Here is a 17712-nt window from a genome sequence, read left to right as displayed (position 1 = left end):
CGCTGGACCACCAGGGACGTAGCTTCCCAGCTCTTCCCTGAATGTCATGCCTCGGGTGCCTCACTTGCCCCACCCTGTCCTGACTCTACTGAAGGATATATTTCAGGAGAAGTCTGAGCTGTAAGAAGAGTGAATAACAAAAACACTGATAAATACAAACACTGATTGTATGTAAAGTTATAATGTCTATGGAGTCAAGAAAAAAAAAAACACCAAAAAGCCCTACACAGACGCGGAACACCTGCCCATACTAAGCAAGAAGGGGTTCAGAGCCCTCAAGTCCTCTTAAGTCCTTGTACCATCTGTCATGCAAACAATGTCTTCATTAACTTTAGACTCAGTTTCCTATTGCTGGTATAACAAAAACTCAGTGACTTAAAACAACGCAAGTTTATTCTCTTACAGTTCTAGAGAGCAGACAACCAAAATCAGTTTCTCTATGCTGAAATCAAGATGTCCGCAGGCCATGCCCCTCGAGAGGCTTTGGGGGAAAATCCTCTCATCTTTTCAGCTTCTAGAATTGCATTCCTTGGTTCTTGGACACTTCCTCCAGCTTTAAAGCCAGGAGCACCCGGCCTTCTTTGGTGGCCAAATCTCCGTCTCCCATTTGTGATTGCATTAGGACTACCTGGATAATCCAGAATCACCTCCATCTCATAATCTTTCACTTAATCACATCTTCAAAATCCCCTTGCCATATAAAGGAATATTCACAGGTCCCAGGGATTAAGACCTGTATATATTTGGAGGCTATCATTCAGCCAACCACAACATATCAAGTATGCATGTTGTAAAATTCTAGGGGAAGAATAGAAAGAATAGAAATAGAGCATATGACTTCCAATCTAACAGAGTGAAAAACACTGTTAAAATAAAACAATCCCCCCAAAAAGGGGCAAAAATGGAAAGAGAATGGGTATGACAAATGGAAAGCCCCCCACAAAAGACAGTGTCAACAAAACCAAGAACATTGTTAACTACACCGACTATGACTTAACTAATCCAAAGGATAAAGATCCGACAAAGGACTTTCAGACAAAAGGCACAAATAGAGTAAAAACAAGTGTCACTAATAACAATGATGGAAACAGACTCTAGAGTGGAGCCTGTAACCCCACCTCTTGGTGTTCTCCCCCTGTGTTGTCACCTCCCTTTGAGTGTGGCTTTGCTTTTTGTTTATTTGAAATTTATTTTATTGGAGTATAGTTGATTTACAACGTTGTGTTAGTTTCTGGTGTACAGCAGTGACTCAGTTATACATACATATAATAGTTTGCATTTATTAACCCCAAACTCCCAATCCATCCCTCCCCCAAGCTTTTTATTTTTAATATGGTGAAATACACATAACATTTACCATTTCAACCATTTTAAAGTGTACAATTCAGTGGTGCTTAGTACATTCACAATGGTGTGCAATCATCACCTCTATCTAGTTCCAGAACTTTCTCATCCTCTGAAAGAAAACCCTGTGTCCATTACCAGTCACCCTCCATGCCTCTCCCCCCTCAGCCCCTGAAAATCACTCACCTACTGTCTGTGTGAATTTACTGATCCTGGACTTTTCATGGAAATGGATACAGTACATGGTCTTTTGTGTCCAGCTTGTTACCCAGCATAAGGTTTTCAAGGCTCATTCATGTTAGACATGCATCAGAATTCCAGTCCCTTTTAGGCCGAGCAATATCTCATTGTAGGAACAGACATTTTGGGTTTTGTTTGCCCCTGTATCTGTTACATATGGGTTCTTTCCACCTTCTGGCTACTGTGAATACCATAAACACGCTTGTACAAGGATTTCTGAGTCTCTTTCAGCTCTCCCAAGTGTGTCTCAAGGAGTGGACCTCTGCTGGGCTCTGTGGTAACTGTTCCCCACACCCTCTCCAGCACTTGCTGTCTCCATGTCTCTCTCGCCCGCGCTCCCCCACCCCCACCCCCCGACCACTTGTCTTGTTTTTAACCCACAGGATTTGGGGCGGGAATGGGAAGGCACTCCCAGGACTGAGGTGCTGCCTGTCTGGCTAGGAGACCCTCTCCCTCACCCGCTGCCCTGAGCCACCCTGTGGAGGGCCTCCTGCCAAAGCTGGAAAGCCGCTGACTGCTGCCACGACCAGGTGAGCTGGGGAGGACCCTTCCCCAGTACAGCCTCAGATGACAGCCCTTGACTGCAGCTCTGGGAACCCTGATGCTAAGAAGCGGTGGGACAATAAATGTGTGTTGTTTGTGGTAAGTGATTTTCAAAGAGAGCAGAGACCTCTGACAGGGATTGTGGGGGAAGCTGGGGGCTCCCAGGAGCTGGAGATGTCCTATCTCTGGACCTGGGTGCACATGCAGGGCCTGCTCCTCATTCTCTAAACAAAGTGTTTTGTGCTTTCTTCTGTACAGAGCCTGGGCCTGGCCTGGGGCTGACTGGCCTGGATTCCCAGGCAGGCTGAACTTCGGTGGGGCTCCAAAGGAGGCACTAGCAGCTTCAGAAGGAGGCCCGGGACAATACAATACTGTATTATAATATATCACATTATTATGTAATTATAAGCATCATACTATATATACAATGATACTGTGTTATATGTTTGAAGTTGCTGAGTAGAGGTTAAAAATTCTCACCACAAGAAAAAAATCATGTCGCAATATATACATATATCAAATCATTACACCTGAAACATAACATTTGTCAATTACATCTCAATAAAAATTAAAATATGAAGGTGGTCGGGATCCAGGTGGGGGAAGTCACCTTGGCTGGCCGCTCGCGACTTCTCTCCTGGACAGTGAGGACACTGCTCCTCGCACAACCTCCTTGGGAGGGGACCCCCAGCCCGATGGTCACTGGGCAAGGAAATCAGGCAGGCCAGGCAGTGGGGATGACATGGGGAAGGGAGCCAGCCACGGAGGGCGGGGAGCAGGTGCCTCAGTGAGGGAAAGACGGAAGAGCAGAAGAGGCCGGAAAGCGCCAGAGAGCTGTGGGTGCTCAGGACACGCAGGGACCCCCAGGAACCCCTCGGGCTTTCCCAGTGGACTCCCAGGTGCCCCGGCGCAGGGGGTGGAGGGTCGCCTCCGACCAGGGATCACTGGCACTTGGTGGCAGACGTGTAGGTCCTCAAGCAGCCATCAGCTTTGTTGCCTGTGACCCCGCGCCCAGGGCCACGTGGCACCAAAGCCTCCTGTGCTGGAGTGTGCCCAGGGGTGTGGGAGGAGGAAGGGTTGTCTGAGGGCTGGGCTTAGGACCTGTGCAGTGGACATAAAGGAATACAATGCGCCAGCAACTGTGGACAGGACTCAACCCTCTTTTCCTCCGGTCCAAACAGAACAAGTGTAATTTTCCACATGTGCCCTGGTGGCAAGAGCTTGAAGCCCTGCTCTAAGGAGTTGGACAGCAGCTCAGTTCATGTCCCAAGAGATATGCCACTGAGGGTTTGCAGCTGGTGGCCCAGCTGTCGGGGACCCCTCCTGCTGCCCCCAGTCCAGCTCTCAGTGTGTTCCGGACTAGCAGCACCAGCAGCCCAAGGAAACTGTTACATTCTTGGTACCAATACAGGCTACAGGGTGGATGAACCCTCCAACACCACGCTCAGTAGTAAGAGGTGCTAGTCACAGGTCACATCGTGTGATTCCAGAGACAGAAAGTAGATTAGTGGTTGTTCAGGGCTGGGGCCAGAGGGAAGGGGGAGTAACTGCTAATGGGTACAGGGTTTGGGGTGATAAAAATGTTCTACAGCTACACAGTAATAAACTAGACAGCACAACATTGTGAATATACAAAACCCACTATACCATACACTTTAAAGTGGTTAAAATGTTGAACTTCATGGTAGGAGCGTTTATCTCAATCAAAAAAATCTACCTGCAAAATAATAAAAAAAAGTCTACATTCTTGGACCCCTCCCTAGACCAAGAGAAAGTCTCCGGGGGGTGGGGGTGGGGGAAGCCACCTGTTTTAACAAGTCCTCCAGATGACAATGACATGCAATAAAGTCCAAAAACCACTTAGCTGACCCAGTCTCCCCAGAGCAGGACCACGTGTGGGTTCTAAGCCCCACTGTGGCCCCCATCCCATTCCCAGGCAGGGGGCCCACCAGAGGCACTGCTTGTGCACACCCCCTCCCCAAATCACACAAACCATGGCTGGACACGGCCCCACAGCCCCAACCAAGAGCACCCAGCTACATCCTGGGAGGATATCCCTGTATCCACATGATGCAGCGAGAGCCTGGGAGCTGCCTTGGATGCAATGGGCTCCCACGCAGCAGCAGAGCCAGCACAGATCCTCCAGCCCTCCCTTCCCTAGATTGTAGCTCTGGGCCTGGCTAGAGATCCCTAGAAAGAGAGGGGAGAGCAGCCGAAACAGCCCTGCCCCCCCAACAGCCTGGGGCCTCCATGCACTTAGGAGACTCCACAACCTACACAAGGTGCTACCACCATGCCACACCCCACCCCTGCCAGTGGCCAGAAGCATGGTGTGTGTGTGTGTGTGTGTGTGAGTCCCTGAGAATTTGGTGACAGGGAGGGTCTGAGGGCACCACAGAGCCCTGGGGTTGACCCCAGGGGCCTAGGGCCCACCATCACCATGGGCACCGGAAGCATCTGCACCTATTGGCTGGGCCGACCCAACTCTCTGCTAGGACTGCAATCACCTCCCTACCTCCATCCCTGCTCTTCCCTGTTAAATAAGTGATTCCCCACATCAGTATTTTAACAAGGAGTGAGGGGGCTCAGGTAGGTGGCCCCCTCCGGCCCCAGTCCCCTCCTCTCAGCACCCTCCGGGTCCTCCACCCACCTACCAGGCCCTCTGCTGGAACCCACCCAGGGTGCGCTGTGGCGTCCTCAGAGCAGTCTCGGTGTCCTGGGTTGTGCACTGCCCCCACCAGTCTGACCTCTTCCTCTGCCCATCCAGAGCAGAGGGCCACGGCCGGTCTGCTGCACTCCTGTGCCCAGGAGTTGGGCCAACACGGAGAACCCAAGGCTCAGGGGTCAGGGAAACCAGGCTCTCAGGCCCTGTGATGTGCCAGGGGCAGGCGGGTGCCTCCAGCACTGAGGCTGGAAGAGCCAGGTAGCAAGGGCTCCCACTGCCTCGTCCTGGACTGACTGGTGAGCGTCCAGGTGTAAGGGGAGCAGAAGCCGCCCTCCAGGCCCTCCTGGGCGTCTTGACCTTGCTTTCTGGCTGGGACCCCAGGCCTCCTAAGTACAGGGACACCATCTGCCCTCTGCCTCTTCAAAACCACCCCTCTACGGACAGTGGCCACCACAGTGATTGCCACTCAACTGTAGACTCACAAATGGTTACAGTGGTAAATGTATATGTACTGCACGACAATAGAAACAGGACAAAACCCCAAAACATCCCTTCCGGAGGTGACGAATGGAGGTGTGAGGAGCTGTGCAGCCCTGCCCCTGGCTTCCCGCTCAGTCCAGCCCCCGCCGTCACTGGCCAGGCTACACCGTTGAGTCGGGAACCCATGACCATAGCCCTCACCCCCTTTGCCTCTCCCCTCCCAGGAGACCTTTACACCCCCTGCCCCGCCCCCGACACAGGCTTTCTGCCAACTTGTATCCACTTCCCACCTGGGAGGGCACACCTCCACCCACCTACCAGACAGATACTCACCCCTGGCTTCCCAGTGGTCTCCCACTGTGAGCAGGGTTATGTTCCAGCATGTTCTGGCCCAGCCAGAAGCTCCCTCCAAAAATACCCCCACAAAAGTGAAAACAAGAAAAGAGCTCCCAGTTATACTTTTCTGAAGGGCTCACTTTAGCAATACGTGCAAAAGGGCTGAGGGAGAGTGGGTAACACCACCAGGCCCCCCAAGGGTGAGTCAAACCACACCTGACCCCAAAGTCAGCACGCCCCCCTCTGAAGACCTCGTGGCTGTCATGCAGATACTATGCACGGGTCTTTCTTGGCCCTAAGTAACTCCGAGAGGGGGAACTGTAGTTCATCTGAGCTCGAGTGCCATGCTGAGGCTGCTTACCACAAACCAGACAGGCAGTCCTCGGTAAGAGGGCAGCTCAGACTTCAGAAAGACATGTGGAGCCCACAGAGCAGACGGCCGGGCACATCCGGCCCCAGCCAGTCTGGGTGTTGGAGGTGCACAGCAAATCATATGCCAAAAGTCAAAGGGGAGTCCAACGTAAGTCACATTTCTAAGCTCAAGTCAGATGACCCCTGGTGTGTCCCCCAACCTGCGGAAGCCACGGCGAAGTCTAGCACAACTGGGGACAGGAGAGACTGCACCGCGGCCGTCAGGAAGCAGTCTGTCAGGCTATTTATTCCCACTTGACATAACCCAGAACACAGGAGCAACTCTGTACATCTCGAGAAACTCACAGCTAGCTCCAAAACAATAGAAATGGTAAACTACAAAAGATGAGTTGTATTCAGCAAATATAAAGGGTAACGTTAGGCTGTGTCAAACATGTATCGGACTATTTACAGCGCCTGGGCGTGGGTTCAGATCTCGCCGGCCTCCTTTTCCTCCGACCTCCGTGACGCAGTCTTTCCATTGGTGCTCTCGAGCCTCCAGTCGGTGGCCCCCCGCTCACTCCGCCCGCGCTCCCAGGACTCCTCCCTTGAGGCCCGCTCTCTGGAGAACCTGGGAAACAGGAACCAGAGGCTCAGCAAGGGCTGGCCCTCCCTCCTGGCTGCTCCTCAGGCACTGACACCTTGGACCCTCAGCATCAGGCCAGGTAAGGGTAGGACCCACCACGGCTGGAAGGGCCCTAGCAGACCAGACGGTGCCAGGCCTGCCATCTTGTGCCCAACCCACTGCCCAGGGAGGGCTGGGCAGCCACTAGAAAGTGACATCTGCAAAGGTTTCTAGTAACAGGAAAAGCTTTCACTATAATGTGAACACTGCAAAGGAAAATACGACAAGAGTCCACACATGGAATACGATCCATTATGTAAAAACACAATGGAAAAAAAGATATTTAAAATTCATCATACCAAAGCTAACAGTGGTCGTCTCTGAATATGATCATTAGTGGTGTTTTTTGTTGTTGCTGTTTTTCCTTTAAAAAACCACAACAGAGGTAAGCAGGGCCTAGTCAGGGGCTCTGTGTACCAAAGTGACAGTGAGTGTGCAGCCCGAGCATGGCCATGCCCCGTGCGACCACCTCCTCAGTCTCTCAACCGTCCCAGCCCTGAAGCCATCTGCTGCCCTCGGCTTAGGGCTCTCAGTGCCCTGGGCCCCATTCAGGACTCCTCAAGGCCCTAACACTCTGTCCCACAGATGACAGACCCCCAGACCCTGGCACACAAAGAAGGGTTCACTCCTGGACGCAGCTACTGAAGGAGTCAGAGTAGTTACTTGTATTTCGAACTCCGGTCCCTGGATGCCCGGCGGTGGCCCCGGCTGTGGCTCCGGGAACGGCTTCGGTGGCGCCGGTGTCTGTCTCGGGACCGGGACCGGGACGACTTCCGCCGCTCTCTGGAGGTAGATCTTGACCGCCTCCGACGCCGGTCCCGGGAGCGCGACCTGCAGCAGATGTTCTGCTGATGCTTTACTGTTATCTCCCCTCCTCCCACAAACTTACAACTTGGGTTCACAATAATCCCACCAACTACTCTCTGGTAACTACGGCCAGACCCTTCCCGCTGACGCTTCCTGTACATTGGCCAGGAAACTCCCGCCTGCCCAGCAGGCCCCAGCAGCGCCCTGACTGTCCCTCTCATTGACAGTGGGTCCCCACTCCCACGCTGCACTAAGCCCCAGCCAATGCCAGCTACAAACGGGACTGGAGTCTCACCCACGTCCTGTGCCCTTCATGAGCCAGACCTGACCACCAGATAATAACTGTGAAGCTATAAAGGTTAAGTATTAAGTGCATACAGAAAAGAACATCTCACTGAGAACACATAAATGGAAAACCTACCTCCTGCGATCTCTGGTTCTTGATCCAGACCTAAAATGGAAAAAAAGATGAACAATTTTCCCAAAACAGCTCCATCCCTTACAGCTGAGGGGAGGTGCCTCAAGTTCACGTGGTGAAGGAGGGCCGACTTCCCAGAGGACCTGCTATAAGGCCCGCCTCCAGCCCCAGCTGCTTGGAGGCAGAACGCAGAGACCAGCACCCAGGGGTCCATGCTGCACTGAGTTGAACCAGTGGCTCTGCAAACTCTTCACAGTGGACACCACCTCAGCTACACAGATAGTCACATGGCAGGTGCAGGGCTGGGCAGGACACCCAAGTTGCAAACACAGGTTCACTGCCAGTGAGTGTCACATGAGCTCCCTGGGAAACATTATACAACCAACAACTAAGAAATGCACTTTACAATGAGGTCTCATTTCATTCCAAGCAGAAATTTACAAGATCACCACCAACGTGTGCTCAAGGAGGAAGTGACAAAAGATGCTCACACATTATGTCTGGAGGGTGATGTGACAAAGCCTCTTGAAAAGCAATTTTTGTAACAGCTACCAATATTTATATATTATATTCCTTTATCCCAGGAATTCTAAGGAATGTTATAAACCCTCAAACTCATACAAAGATGGTCACTAGATTACTTGTTCAAAAATAGTTTCATAAAAACTTAATCAAAAAATTTTTTTAAAAAGCAAAGGCTTTGGGCTTCCCTGGTGGCACAGTGGTTGAGAGTCCGCCTGCCGATGCAGGGGACGCGGGTTCGTGCCCCGGTCCGGGAAGATCCCACATGCCGTGGAGCGGCTGGGCCGTGAGCCGTGGCCACTGAGCCTGCGCGTCCGGAGCCTGTGCTCCGCAACAGGAGAGGCCACAACAGTGAGAGGCCCGCGTACCGCAAAAAAAAAAAAAAAAAAAAAAAAGCAAAGGCTTTAAAAAACATAAAAAGCAAAGGCAACAAAAGCAAAAGTCAACAAGTGGGACTACATCAGACTAACAAGCTTCTGCGCCGTGAAGGAAACCATCAACAAATGAAAAGGCAACCTACTGAACAGGAGAAAATATCTGCAACTCATGTATCTGATAATAGGCTAATATCCAAAACACAAAAAGAACTCTAAACAGAAGGGGAAAAAAAAAAAAGGTAAAAACATGGGCAGAGGACCTGAATAGACATTTTGTCAAAGAAGACATACAGATGGCCAACAGGCACATAAAAAATTGCTCAACGTCACTATTCAGCAGGGAAAAGCAAATCAGAACCATAATGAGATATCACCTCACACCTGTCAGAATGGCTGTCATCAAAAAGACAAGAAATACACTTGTTTGTGAGGATGCAGAGAAACGGGAATCTTTGTGCACTGTTGGTGGGAATGTAAATTGGTGCAGTCACTATGGAAAACAGAAAGGAGGTTCCTCAAAAAATTAAAATGGAACTACAATATCCAGAAATTCCAATTCCGGGTATTTTTACCTAAAGGAAATGAAATCACAGTCTTGAAAAGATAGCTGCACCCCCATGTTCACTGCAGCATTATTTACAGTAGCCTAAACATGGTAACAACCTAAGTGTCCACTGATAGATGAACGGATAAAGATGATGTGGTTGTACGTATACAGTGGGATGTTATTCAGCCACAAAAAAGATGGAATCCTGCCATGTGTAACAATATGGATGGACCTTGACAGCATTATGGTAAGTGAAATAAGTTAGACAGAAAAAGATAAATACTGTATGATCTCAGTTATATGTGAAATCGAAAAAAACCCAAACCCATAGATACAGAGAACAGACTGGTGGTTGCCAGAGGTAGGGAAATGGGGGTGGACAAAAGGGGTGAAGGTGGGAGAATAAAAGGATATAGTTAATTACAGCATCATAGTAGGGACTTTGTGTAGCCTTCAAGAGCACAGCTGCTATGGGAAGGTCTCACATGTGGAGGGTCCCACATATACCCATGCACACAACATGTCCAGCGACTGTCGTCACCTCTGTGTCTTTTTACTTAATATATTTTTACACTGTTTTGAGTCTATTTATAATCAGAATCTGTTAGATAGTTAAAATAATGAAAAGAAACACAAAAGATACAATAAAGGATTATTTGTCCTGAGTTATTCACTAAGGAATTCCTCCAGGAAAGCCCAGTTTCTGTGCCCAATATGAGAGCGTGGTTACTCGGCGCTCCAGCCTCTTCCTTGAACTCTGACCAGACCCACTGTCTCCACCTGCATGTCTCTTAGGCTGAAAGGATGTCTCTTAGGCTCAAATACAGCCACAGCCAAATTCTCCTCCCCACCTCCTCCTCATCCCAACACACCATTCCCAGTCTCCCCACCGCCATAAGCGGCCACTCCTGGTCAGAAACCCTGAGCCAGCTCCACTCCCCCTTTGCACAACTCGCTCTGTCCACTAGCAAATCCTATCAGCTCCACCCCCAGAACACATCATTCCCTCCTGGCCCTCACAGGGTTCGAAATGCCACCTCCTTGGCCTGGACCCCAGCTAGCTCACGTTCTCTCTGCTTCCACCCTACCACCCACGAGCCTGGGCCCACACCGGAGCCCGTCCCTGGTGGGTCCTGCCCACAGCAGGCATGGCAGCGTGAGAGCATGTTCCTCTCTGGTGTCCCAGTTCCTGCCTGTCCTGCTGGTCAAGGGCTGCTCCACAGGAGGTGCTGTGACAGGTCCCCCTCCACTCCTGCCAGGGAGTCCACATCTTTCTAGGTAAGCATCAGGTGGCCACAGCTGCTCGAGCGGCTTGGGTGTCCTGTCCACACCACACAGCTGTGCACACAGGTCCTCCTGGACCAGCCAGAACCTCGCTTGACCGAACGTGCTATGTGTTTGCTTATTTTTCTTTTAAGAGCCACCCAGGTAACTGGCAGACCTCAACTGTCAAGGGCAGTAAATACGCAGTACTGCCAGGAAGAAGTGGGGTGTCCTCAGGTCGCACGTGCTCACCTCCTGCTCAGTCGTTCTTCCCGCTCCCTCTCCTCTCTTCTCCTCAGCCGATCCTGATTTCTCTTCTCCTGCTTTTCAGCCACAGTTTTCTAAATAAACAAAAAATTGGAAGATGGGGGAGGAACAAGTCACACACTAGAGTGAACATTATTGAACAAAGCACCTTTATGTGACCTCAATACTGGCAATTTAAGAACCTAAGAGAAACTCAGGAAACAGGAACACATTCTTCATAAAACCTCTTAAACAATGGAAAATACATGGGAAAAAAAAACCCTTTATCATTTTACAAGTTCAGTGACAAACTACATACCTAAGTGCTGTACATCTAAGTCACAGAAATTTTATCATATTGCTCAAATCAATCCATAAATTTAATTTTTTTACTCCAAGGAGACTCCACAAACTTCATGTAAAAGAGAAAACATGTATCTGACCGAATCCATCTTGCTGCGGGAGCCAATCTGCCCTGCCAAGTTGCAGCCTGCCCCGGGGTGCTGGCGGGGCTTCCTGGGAACAGCAAGCTCCACACGTCCCATCAGGCTGGGTCATGGTGAGCACAGTGGACAAGGAAGGCAGACAGGCAGGAGGTGGCCTAGCAACCCCCCTGCCAGAGCACTATCCACTGGCTAGCTCAGAGCACCCCAAAATCAACTCGGAGCCTTTCAATGCCCCTCCTCACGCTGCTGAAGGGAAGGCCCTGAGGGGGAGGAACTTAGAGCCAGGAGACAAAGGCCCGAGAGGGCATAAAGGGTGACCTTAAATCTCAGTTCGGATGGGAGCCAGGCCCCAGGAAGAGAAGGCGTGGCCAGGACAAGGAGAGGCCGAGAACCGGCCTGTGGGCTGGCATCACCTCCTTCCCAAACCCTCCCCACTCCCTAAAACACTAGGTTCCCCCACCTGAGGAAAGTCCTCACTCTTCTCACCCTGCATCCACCTTGGAGCATGGCCCAGGGGGTGCACAGCCCAGGGCAGGTGCACACCTCCAGTACCACTGGGAGTGAACCCATCTCTGATTAGGGCACACAACTCCCACCTTCCTTATCGTTAAGAGGTGCACTTCCAAATACATTTTCTGTTGATAGTTTAACAGCTATTTATCAAAATCTGTAACTTAGTTGGATTGTTCTATCAACTATATACTGCTCATAACTGCAATGACAATACATGACTTCTAGATCAAGTGAATACTTAAATTCTAAAGGTTTCAATGTATTCTGAAGCAAAGGTACATCTTAAGAAAAAAACAAAAGGCTTCAGATATAAGAAACATTAGGACAAAATTCTGGGGCGTTATGGAATGGGAAGACAATTTAAAGGAAATTCCCTAAGGAGCAGATTTTTAATGGGGATGGTAGTTGACACCAAATTGTTATTTACATTCTACTGACTACATATAAAATATTTTTATGTGTTTTATACCCATAAATTTATAAGAAAAAAATTCCAACTTAAAAATGTGTGACAAAGAATATCATTTTTCAAAATTCTACTGGGAGCACAGGAGCAAATGTTTCAAGAACAGTGCTGAGACTGCCACCCAGCTCCCTCTCCCAGGGCCGAGTCACACATCACTTATGGGGGACCGTCCTTGGATGCAGGGCTCTGCCACCCGCTGCTCCTTCCTGGGGGCACACAAGGCCCAAGGCCTTGACTACTGTGGTGTCCTACAGTCAGGTGCCATGTGTCTGTCCTTCCAATAGATTTCAGGTGTCTGGATAAAAGGCCTGCACATTTCCCAGCATCCCATCATAGGGTCCCAGTACACAATTAGGGAAAGCACCATCCATTTGAAGAAGACAATTCAAAATATCACAAACTTATTTAATCTTCCTCCTTGGCATTCTGTACCCAAGATGTCGAATGTTGTAGAGCTTAACCCAGAACAATGAGGAGCCCCGAGGAAGGGACACAGGCATCCAACAGTGGGGCAGGGCTATCAGAAAATGCCCCATCACCTTCTCATCCTTCCAGCCAGACCACCCTCCATGTGTCCGCCTCTGTCCAAGAAAAAAAACTGCAGACTACTGGCTCTTTCCCATCACCAACAGAAGTGTTTTCAGAGGGGTACGAGAACTCTCTGTACCGTGGGACTGAATTCTGCCATCTTCCTCTGTAAACAAGGGGTAGCAGACTAAATAAATATCCCAGGCTCTGCTGGATTCTGAGATCTTAGATCTCTTGTGGGAACATATGGATGAAATCTGAGTAGTTCACTGTAAAACTCAAGTATAAAACCAAGGCATGATCTTAGAATCAGAACAGAAGGTTTTCAGTACCTCCACCAACCCCCCCCCCCAAAAAAAACCAAAACAAAAAAGAACACAAGGTTTTCTAAAAGCAAAGAGATGTGAAGACAATCAGAAAACTTCTCGGGTTTCTTCAGAAACGCAACACATTAACATACCCTTAACTGATCGAGCTTCTCACGGATCTGAATGAACCCCAAGTGTAACTTGCCCCCGAAGTGGTCTGCAAGACGACGGTCATTGTCATGGAGACCAAGGTAGGCTGAACAGACTTCACAAACACGCAGCTTCTGCTGCTGAAAACTGGATGCAGGCATGGAATTCCTGTATTCTTCCTGGAGAATGGGAAGAGAGTGAGAGTCAAATGTCACTGTCTACTCAGCCCCTAAAATGGAAGTATGTGAAGGGACTACAGAGATGACTTTTTTTTTGGCTACGTGGCATGTGGGATTGAACCCAGGGGTCCTGGCAGTGAAAGTGCCAAGTACTAAGTACTAGACCACCAGGGAATTCCCTAGAGATGACTTTTTTTTTTTAACGTTTTATTTATTTTTGGCTGTGTTGGGTCTTCGTTGCTGCGCGGGCTTTCTCTAGTTGTGACGAGCGAGGGCTACTCTTCGTTGCGGTGGCTTCTCTTGTTGCGGAGCACGGGCTCTAGGTATGCGGGCTTCAGTAGTTGTGGCATGCAGGCTCAGTAGTTGTGGCGCATGGGCTTAGTTGCTCCACAGCATGTGGGATCTTCCCAGACCAGGGCTCAAACCCGTGTCCCCTGCACTGGCAGGTGGATTCTTAACAACTGCACCACCAGGGAAGTCCGAGATGACTTTCAAATACATAAAAACTGAATCGTTTACAAAGCTTCAGATTCTTGTAACCAGCCCAATTTTAATTGTTTAAGAAATGAACTACCAGTCATGATTTCAAAGCAACAAGGGGTATTCAGAACACTCAGACACACAGGATGCTGTGTGTGCTAAAAGGCTAGCAGGGAAGGTGAGTCCCTGCTATGGTGGAGAGCTCTGCAAAGACCAAAGAAACAAGAGGAGAGAATCTTCAACAGGGGTCTTAAAAAACAAACAAAAAACCTAAACCAAAGAGACAAGCAAAAAACACAGGAGTATCTACGGAGATTGTCCCAATGTTCAGGAAACTGTATCCCAACACAGCTCCAAAAGCTAAAATTTGGAAGGACAAATACTTTAGACACTCTCTTCAAAGGAGGAAGTGTGCCAAATGGAACAAAGCACACTCCCTCCTGCAGCCAGTGCAGTCTGAGTCTAATCCTAAGAAGTCACTAGGGACTTCCCTGGTGGTGCAGTGGTTAAGAATCCGCCTGCCAATGCAGGGGACATGGGCTCGAGCCCTGGTCTGGGAAGATCCCACATGCCGCAGATCAACTAAGCCTGTGCGCCACAACTACTGAAGCCCGCACGCCTAGAGCCCGTGCTCCACTACAAGAGAAGCCACTGCAATGAGAGGCCCACGCACTGCAATGAAGAGCAGCCCCCACTCACTGCAACTAGAGAAAGCCTGCGTGCAGCAACAGAGACCCAATGCAGCCAAAAATTAATTAAAAAAAAAAAAAAAGTCACTCGGCTTCAAAGCAAAATACACGAAACACAAAAGAAAATGAACCAGAACATGGTTACTGCCGCTTGTGCTCAAGTTAAAACATTCCTTCAAAATCTAGGTTTAAGAAATGCATTTCAATAATCATTTGCCCTTAAAGGGAAGACTGAATGTAGTAATCTTCCATTAATTCACACATTCAAAATGTTCCCTAGGAAATGCAAATCAAAATAAGACATCACATCACTCACTAAACCGGCAAAGGTACAGAAAGGCACTCTAGTGCCCAGGACCCCCACTGTCCTTACTCCGGCCACTGTCCCCATCCTCATCACCTGAGTGCCCCCCATAGGCCTTCCTCAGAACAGGACAGAACAGGATGGGGTAGGGTGCTCTTCCTCCCCTTAGCAGGAGGCAAGGCTGTCTCGTCATCCTAAGAAATGATACAGAGAGGTGCTGCGTACTCTTTACCCAGTTTCCCCCAATGGTTCTATCTTTAAAAACTATAGCACAACATCACAGAAAGAACACAGTGATACAGTCAAGGTTCAGAACATCCATCACCACACAGGTCCTGCCTGCTGCCCCTTCACAGCCACACCCACTTCTCTGACTCCTGGTGACCACCAATCTGCTCTCCATTCTTATGGTTTGGTCATTTTAAGAATGTTATATAACAGATCCACATAGCCCTTTGGGATTGACTTTTTTCACTCAGAATAATTACAACTGATTTTGAAAGAGATTAGAGGAAGGCATTCAAAGTTTTACAACTACAGAGAGGGGCAGAATAATATCACAAATAGTGTACCCACCATATTCAGCACTTCTGCTTAAGGTTTTTGTTTTTCTTTTAATGAAAGATATAGAACATTATGATGGAAATTCAGTTCCTGATGTTTCCCTCTCTAGTGTCTGTTCTCTCCCTCCCCAGAGGCATTCGTGTGCGTTCAGCATAATCTTCAGTGCTGTCTCTGTACTTCATTGCACATGTGGACCCATAAACCATGTGTGCACCTGGGGCATTTAGAAGTCCTGCGTCAGCACTACAGGTCTTTCTCCCACCTGTGTTGCTGGAGAGCTCTCTCCAGGATGTTGCAGGCAGATGTGTTCAGTTCGTTCACTGCTGCAGGACTCCATTTCAGGGGCACATGGCTGTTTGTCCATGGGTGGTTTTCCAGGTTACTGACGGTTGCTCATTTTACCAGTTCTGCTGTGAGCATCCTTGCACCTGCCTTCTAGCAAGGATGCTTGGAGTCCTGGGCACAAGTTGCCATGGGTCCCCTATCCTGCTGCCCTCTTGGCTGTCTGCAGACATCCAAGTGGTGAACCCCACATCTACAATCATTCAGCCTATGCATAAATCTCGGAGCCATCTCACGGGTTTCTGGTGTCTGCTCTGCTCTTCAAAGCAGGAAGGCTTGGTCTCAGGACTCGCTAAGAGGCCGCAGAGCTTCCTTCCTGACCCTCTGGCCTTTCTGCTGGAGCTGTCAGCAACCGAGGGAGCCTGACTTTTTTTTTTTACATGTAAACATAAATTTCCCATTTAAGTACACAGGGGTTTAGTATACAGCCATGTAGGATTTCTACGCAGGACTTGCGACTCTTCATGCACACGTCATTGCCTGAGTGGGCCTCGCTCGAACACCCACAGGCAGTCAGCAGTATTCGTGTATTCAGCTGAGAATCGTCGTGTCATCGCTGAGCTGCTACTATGTATCAGGCACCATGACAAGCCGGGGGTGCAGCAACAACCAAAATCAGCCCTGCACTGGGGCACCGCCCACCCCACCATCTCACCTCTACCCACCATTCTGAGAACCTTCTCATCTGGTCTCAGCTAAGGGCCTTCCAGGGTCCCTCTGTCCTACCTGGACACGCCCTGCACCCCCCAAGTGCACCCATCTTCATCAGAATTAATCTTATCCGTTGCTCACATTCCTTTCTGCCTGGCCCCCCTCTCCACAGCAGTATCATCTCCAACAGGAGAGGGAGTCTTCCGGCTTGCTCACAACTAGAGAAGTGCCTGGCCCATAGCTGGAGTTTGACAAGCACTTACTAAAGGAACACACCCGCCCCGTCTTCCTCTGACTACCATTCCCACCGTTCTCGAAGCCTACCCAAGCCATCTCTGATTCCAGCAGTGAGATTTGAGAACCAGGGAGTATGCAACAGAGGAAATCATCTAGGAGGAAAACGCTTGTCACGGATACAGACATTGAGTCCCTGACTCAGCTTCTCCACCACACAGCAGTGTGTCCTGGCCTGGCAGCCTAGCGGACACCACCTGGGTACCACCCGCAACCTGCACGGGTCTCTCTACTGAGGACACAGTGTCACTAAGCACCAGGCCTCACTGTACATAGCATCTGCAATGCAAGTCTGGCCCAATTACACCAGGTGAACACCCACCATGCTGCCCCCTCCCTGGGAGCCAGATGGACAGACGGCAGGTGCTCACTAACACTCCTCCGCTGACTGTTATACTCAGGACGCACTCTACACGTGGGAATAATGCGCAGAGCTGGCAAGTGCCTAGTCTGAGGCCACACGGGGTCACAGGGGCAGAGTGAAGACACAAACCCCAGTGTGTGCTGACTCTAAACCGTATAATCCTGACAATATACCACGTTATTTCCAACTTCTTCCCAATATGTATACAAAAAAAGAAGGCATGGCTTAATCTTAGCCCAAAAGGTCAACTCTGGAGTTACTACTTCCTCCCTCTCTAAGACATTTTTGTCACCAACCTCAGCTTCTTTTTTCTTTGCACGGACTTTCTCCACTTCCATAAGAATCTTCTGGGATTCATCCACATTTCCTTCAGCTCCTAGCTGTTCAGCTTTAGCAAGAAGCTTCCCTATTTCTTCGTTCAACTCATGTACTTTTTCTGCCTAGGAGAGAGAAACAATCAGGTAAGGAGACATCTAAAAACAACAGATTTTTTAATGCAAAGAAAACGAGTGTTTCTCTTGTTGCATTTCTGGTCTGTTCCACTGAAAATATTAGAACAGCTGGAAACCCTCACTGATGACATGTGAATTCTAACAATTACGACATCCTT

General features: G+C 49.4%; 1 protein-coding gene across 2 annotated transcripts in view; it reads right to left on the bottom strand.

Moving 5' to 3' along the window:
- Positions 1-1224: 1224 nt before the first annotated feature.
- Positions 1225-17712, bottom strand: part of LUC7L (LUC7 like) — a 35263-nt gene continuing 18775 nt past the window's right edge. For both annotated transcript variants that reach the window (XM_082670093.1, XM_082670094.1), the window contains exons 5-10: positions 17399-17542; positions 13238-13414; positions 10831-10919; positions 7873-7902; positions 7308-7475; positions 1225-6590 (exon numbers count right to left, since the gene is read on the bottom strand). In XM_082670093.1, coding sequence (XP_082526219.1) covers positions 6449-6590; positions 7308-7475; positions 7873-7902; positions 10831-10919; positions 13238-13414; positions 17399-17542 — 750 coding nt within the window. In that variant the 3' untranslated portion in view covers positions 1225-6448. The remainder of the gene's footprint in view (positions 6591-7307; positions 7476-7872; positions 7903-10830; positions 10920-13237; positions 13415-17398; positions 17543-17712) is intronic.

Source organism: Grampus griseus, assembly GCF_964374135.1.
Source record: "Grampus griseus genome assembly, chromosome: 14".
In the NCBI taxonomy this organism is placed as follows: Eukaryota; Metazoa; Chordata; class Mammalia; order Artiodactyla; family Delphinidae; genus Grampus; species Grampus griseus.
The sequence above is the reverse complement of the archived record's forward strand: the minus strand, read 5'-3'. Positions and strand labels throughout refer to the sequence as shown.